The 6473-nt window shown below is 39.3% G+C and overlaps 1 protein-coding gene across 1 annotated transcript; it reads right to left on the bottom strand.

Moving 5' to 3' along the window:
* Positions 1 to 5328: 5328 nt before the first annotated feature.
* LOC101653727 (olfactory receptor 10T2-like) lies at positions 5329 to 6273 on the bottom strand. Its single transcript, XM_004714785.1, has one exon. It carries the CDS (start codon positions 6271 to 6273, stop codon positions 5329 to 5331), a length of 945 nt encoding a protein of 314 aa, XP_004714842.1.
* Positions 6274 to 6473: the final 200 nt, after the last annotated feature.

Genomic DNA, 6473 nt, shown 5'->3' on the forward strand with positions numbered 1-6473 from the left:
GGCTAAAATACTTGACGCAAGCCAAGAATTTTCATTCTCCTTATATGCACATAAAATCTGCAAAATGAAAAAAGAAGACTGGAAAAGCATTGAAGTGTTAGAGTTAGGGTGTTCGTGAAGAATGGTGAAGCTGCCAGAAGAACAAACAAATCTGACTTGAAAGGAATGTACCAGAATGCTGCTTAGCAGGAAGGATGGCAAGACTTCATCTGATGGCAGCCCCTAGAAATGAACATCATGCTTGGTAGAGGGCCAGTGAAAAAGAGGAAAATCCTCAAAGAGATGGGCTGACACAGTGACTACAAAAATGGACTCAAACATAGTAACAACTGTAAAGATGGTGCAGGGCTAGGCAGTGTTTTGTTCTGTTGTCCACATGGTTTCTATGAGCCTGAACTGATGCTTGATATTCTTGATATCATCCCACAACTCATCTGATCTTCTGTCATTAGTGTGCAATTCACCAATCTGTTCTTGAGTTGATCTCTAAATTCAGGTGGCATACACTCAAGGTCATAACATTTTATTATAGAAAAAGCAATCTCTACACCTAGAAATCTGGAACATTAAAAATTTTAAATGCCAAGCATTTATAGGTTTAGTATTAAGGTGGCAGATGGACTACAGGCCTCCATTCAAGTACTCCATCAATGCAAGACTACTTTGTTCTATTAAACTGGCATTCCATGACGCTCACCTAACTGAAAAGATCACTGAAGACAAAATGGGTGCATAAGCAAATGTGGTGATGAAAGCTGATGGAGCCCGGCTATCAAAAGATGTAGCGTCTAGAGTCTTAAGGTAAGCAAGCGGCTATCTAGCTCAGAAGCAACAAAGCCCACATGGAAGAAGCAAACTAGCCCATGTGATCACAAGGTGTCAAAGGGATCAGGTATCAGGCATCAAAGAACAGAAAAATCAAATCATTGTGAATGAGGGGCAGTGCAGATTGGGGACCCAAGACCCATATGTAGGCAACTGGACATCCCCTTACAGAAAGGTTGCAGGGGAGGAGACAAGCCTGATAAAACATAATAACTTTCCTCTAGTCCCTAAATGCTACTCCCTCCCCACCCCCACCACTATCATGGTCCCATACCTTACAAATATGGCTAGACCAGAGGATGTACACTGGTATAGATAGGAGCTGGAAGCACAGGGAATCCAGGACAGATTATTCCTATAGGACCAGTGCTGAGAGTGGCGGGAGTGGGGAGGGAGGTGGGGTGGAAAGCAGGAACCGATTACAAGGATCTACATATAACCTCCTCCCTGTGGGACGAACAACAGAGAAGTGGGTGAAGGGAGATGTTGGACAGTGTAGGATATGACAAAATAATAACAATTTCTAAATTATCAAGGGTTCATGAGGGAGGGGGGCAGGTTCATGAAGGAGAGAGGAGTGGGGAGGGAGGGGGAAAATGAGGAGCTGTTACCAAGGGCTCAAGCAGAAAGCAAATGTTTTGAGAATGATGATGGCAACAAATGCACAGTTGTTCTTGACACAATGGATGGATGGATGGATTGTGAGAAGAGTGGTATGAGTCCTCAATAAAACGATTAAAAATGACAACAACGACAAAACAAAACAATGAAAAAGAAAAACTATAAAGGACATTTTTAATTAGAGCTTTCTTTTAAATTAATATTGTTACTTCTGGCAGTTTGCATTTTCATATCTCATATTTATAGATGTTGAGATTGTTTTTTGCTACTTATATACAGATATATAGCTTATTTTACACTACTGACATAATACCAGGAAATCTTATAGATTATTTTACTTATTAATGCTTATTTTTTAACTGTATGTTTTAATAATCTTTATTCCTGATAATATTGTCAGCAATCAAGGTTCAATTTAGTTTCTTTGAACCATTATTATTTTATTTGTTTTCCTTTTTCTATTTGATTTACAAGGACCTCTAGCACAATTTTGAATAGAACTAACTATAGAGAGTATTATTATTTCATTCCTGATCTTAAGGGGAACATTCCTCAACTGTCATCACTAAGATTAAGAATAAGTTTAACACATTTTATAATATTCCTTGTTTTATAAAAAGCTTTTAAATTATAATTGTGTGTTTAATTTTATCAAGTTTTTTATTCAAGACAATCGTATTACATATACAATGTTATTTTTGTTGCTTTCCCCATCTTCTCCCCCCTCTTTTCCCAACTGTCTCCCATCACTCATCTAGCAACCTAGCTATCTATGGAGCTATTGACCTACTTAGCTATGGATTTATCTTTCCTTTTTGCAATTAATGTTCTCAAGTGTGATAATTCTCAAGTGTGGAAAACCACTCTTGCATGCCTTAGATAAACCTCATTTGTTCATATCATTGGAGTCAATTTGGGCTCCTTAAGCAACATAGCCCTTCCTGATGGGCTTATTTTTTTCTGCCTTTTCTTTATCAACTTCTGTCACTCTGAAAGTTCATGTAGCATCCACATGGAACATTTCAATTTCCTCGCTGAGCTATGCACTCTTTCTCCTCGCCTGTGCACATGGTGGAACCTTTTTTACCACTCACTATCTCACTAGTTTCTACTTATATTCCCTGTTTCAATTAAAATGTTATTGACTCCAGGAAGTTGCTCATGATTTCTCCAAGACTGAGTTAGATGTTCACACTAATGTATAGGTCCTGCATCCCTATAGATCCCTACATTCATCACGTTAATGGTAACTGGCTCTTTGTTTGCAATAGAATTTTTTTCTATAGGGCTTAGTTACCCTCAGGGCATTTGGGGAGTAATCAGTCACAGATATTACTTATTAGATCAATGAGTAGAAGTGCAGCACATGCTCTGGGTTGCGAATATAGAATGAGGCTTGATCAATATTAAAGGGGCTGAGGAAAATAAAAATTAAAATTCCTGGTGTTTTTTTTCTGTCTACAGACAAATTAGATGCCTTTGGAGTATCCTACTTTTATTATAATTTGTTAATTAAACAAAGATTTTCCTAAACCCACGCCAGATCCAGCTTTCAGTTTTGAAATTACTATTAGCATCACGAATATCCAAATTGTCAATGTCGGGTCAGTTTGTGTCAGTCTGAGAAGATTTGGAAGTACTTCAGTGCTTCAGGGTCTGAAACAAGTTTGGGAACACCCTCTGATCTGGAGCAGACAGACAGAGAGGTATTCTAACTACTGGAAAATCGGAGGGAGTACATTTGACAGATGAGGGTTTGGTTGGGCACATGTGAGTTGGGCAGGTGTAGAAATGATGTTTTGAGAATTCTGTGGTCACAGCGAATGAGTCAGAAGGCTTCTTTTCACACTTTTCAGTGTAATCTTTCTTAAAGTAGAAGGAATCCCAGGAACTCTCACACATTTTTCAGAGGTAAAGATGTCAATTTCCTCTCAATAAGTAAAATGCAAACCCCTGAATCAGGGGGATAAAAATCTTTAAAATAACTGTGCATATTCTTATTCACTCATCAATATATAATGAAATAAATTGCCCAATGGTGTTTTAGACATTGTGTTATAATAAGCTAAGGATATGCAAAGGAATCCTGGTGGTACCATCAGCTAAGCTTGGACTGCTAACCATAAGGCCAGTCATTCAAACTCATCTCAAGGAAAGATGAAGCATCTCATCAGAGTTGACTTGATGGGGTCAGGTTAGACATAAGCTAACAATTGAATCTTAGTCTTGGGACAGTCATTGTCAGACTATGTGGTTCAGCATAGGAAAATGTCAGAAATCTAGATATTGAAGCAATTGTTGGCATAAAGTAAACACAACTGAGTCTGCTATCACTCTTCGATTCTGTTACCTCTCCTGGCTGTCTCTTTTCTTTCAGTCCTAGTGGTCCTTTCTCTTGTCTCCTTGTTATGGTCCTCATTGTAATTTTCTCTCCCCCAACATATAATGCCATTATATGTAATGACATTAATATTAATTCTTAACATTGATCAAATGCATATATTTCTAAATTGTGTGCTAGACTTTCTAAGGCATTTCCTCTTTTAACCACTGAGAGAAGCACTCCTTCCAGTCACTGCCTATTTACAGTTTCTTTGTTCACACTCACGGACCAAGTAAGAGAACTTACTTTTAAATATAGGCTATGTGACACCCAGGCCAGAGCTCTTCAACTGCATGTTGCTTAAGTGAAAATCTGAAAATGTATGAATTTTCATAAATTTATTGGTATTGCATAACTTGGTTGTTTTACTGTGATTTATCCTTAATAAATGTCACAGTAAACTCAGTCAAATATATTTTGACTGAACCTATGAAGGTGACTGAACCATTGTCCTTCCTGATAGTGAGGCATGGAGCAATGAGACTGTGTACTCTTTGCATGTAGTTTCAAGCTTTAAAGCCAGTGGATGAGAAGCGACCAGAGTTCAGCATTCAGACATTAAGTATAATCTTAGTTTGTAAAAGAAGGGAAACAAAGGATTAAGACAGCGCTCTAATATTCTTCAATGATTTCTATTAGGCAAGCACCTTATTGCTTTGCATGGATTAATTTAAGTATTACAATGGTTGGTAACTAGTAATAAGAGTAGTCCAACCTGGTGTAAGGTACTGGATGTACAATCATCTGAATCAAAGTTCAAACTCAGGTCTTCGTGACTCCAAAGCCTGTGTCCTCTACTCTACACCAGTGGAGACATCCATTCTTCTAATTTACCCATCAAATAATTCTTATTTTATCTACATACAAACGATTTAATGCAAATGTTTATTTTTAAGCATCAAAATATATGTACAAGAATATGAGGTTTAAAACCACATTCTCCATCATTTCCTTCAATGTAGAAAGGCAACAACAGGCTAGATATTCACAGAAAAATAACACGGTCCTTGAAGTGTTGACCTGTGAAAACTGGAGTTCATCGTACATGAAAAGAGCGAAGGATTGTCCACTTTCTGGAGACTAATTAATATAACTTATACATCAAATAAAGATCCCTGGTTGCCCAGTGGGTTAATTTCTGGACTGCTAAGCACAAGGTTGGTGGTTCACCACCAGCCGTTCGGTGGGCGGTGGGGGTGGTTTGGAGCTGGGAGACTGTCTTCTCTCATAAAAGTTTACTCTAAGGAACAGTTCTTCACCCTCCTATAAGGTTCCCATGAGTTGGATGTGACTCTCTGGCTGTGAGTTTGGTTTTGTGGTTTATACATTGGCTAGAGACTAAACCTGAGCATGGACTTCAACAAAAAGAATCAAAGTCTCTTGAAGTCCTTATTCTTGTTTTTCAAAGTGACCTGGAAAAAAGAACAAATTTGGTCATAGAAATGCATTTCTGTAAAGGGCAGTTTTATGAATATAAATTTTCTGAGTTGTGAACTTACTCATCCAGTTTTGGAAAATGAGTATCTGTACAGGACCTTCCTCAGAGCTGTCTTCACCTCTTTATTTCTCAGGGTGTACACCAGGGGGTTGAGGAGTGGGGTAATCACTGTATAGGTCACTGCCACCAGCCGGTCCTTGTCTGAGGAATACAGAGATGTGGGTCTCAAGTAGATAAAAGAGGCACAGCCATAGTGGACAATGACCACTGTGAGGTGGGAAGCACAGGTGGCAAACGCCTTCTTCTGCCCTTCCACGGAGGAGATCTTGAGGATTGTGGAAACAATGAAGACATAGGAGATGAAGATAAGCACAAAGGGAACCAGTAACACTAGGATACTGAGGAAGAAAATGACCATTTCCTTCAGGTTGGTGTCTGTACAGCCCAGTTTGATAACAGGGGAAATGTCACAGAAAAAGTGGTTGACCCGATTGGAGGCACAGAAGGGTACACTGAACACCAGGACATTGACAACCACGGAGATCAGGAAACCGCAGAAGCTGGAGGCTAGAACCAGCTGCATGCAGGTGGTTCTACTGACGATGAGTGTGTAGTTGAGAGGGTTGCAGATGGCAACATAGCGATCATAGCCCATCACAGCAATGAGAAAGCAATTAGTGCATGCCAAACCCACAAAAAAATACAGCTGGGCAGCACACCCAGAGAAAGAAATTGCTGGATTTGTGGAAAGCAGGTTGGTCAGCATTTTGGGGACAATGACTAAAGTATAACAGGTTTCAGAGCAGGAGAGGACAAAAAGGAAGAAGTACATGGGGGTGTGCAAAGCTCGGTCCAAGCGAATGACAGTCATGATGGTGGCATTGGCCATCAAGGTGGTCACGTAGACCAACAGGAAGATAAAGAAGAGAAGGATCTGAAGATCCCCCAGGTTTGAGAAGCCTAGAAGGATGAACTCGGTGATGATGCTTTGGTTCTGTCTCTTCATGGGTCAGTGAGAATCAAATTCAGACAACCAGAAATTGAGAGAAGGAGTATTTGATAGAAATGAAATCACCCTAAAGAAACTCAGTTTGTGTTTCTGTACAAGGCTGGTAATATTTGATTGAAAAAAGGAGTCACAAAAAAACTTAAGAATGATGTTTGGGACTGTTTGGGCATGAGCAGGATGAAAAACCGTGGCATAAA

Source organism: Echinops telfairi, unplaced genomic scaffold (assembly GCF_000313985.2).
Source record: "Echinops telfairi isolate 266 unplaced genomic scaffold, ASM31398v2 ScPeMD7_7425;HRSCAF=8463, whole genome shotgun sequence".
Lineage (NCBI taxonomy): Eukaryota > Metazoa > Chordata > Mammalia > Afrosoricida > Tenrecidae > Echinops > Echinops telfairi.

What these genes read in the sequence shown, in the direction of transcription:
- LOC101653727 (XM_004714785.1), bottom strand. Translation starts at nt 6,273, where the DNA reads ATGAAGAGACAGAACCAAAGCATCATCACCGAGTTCATCCTTCTAGGC.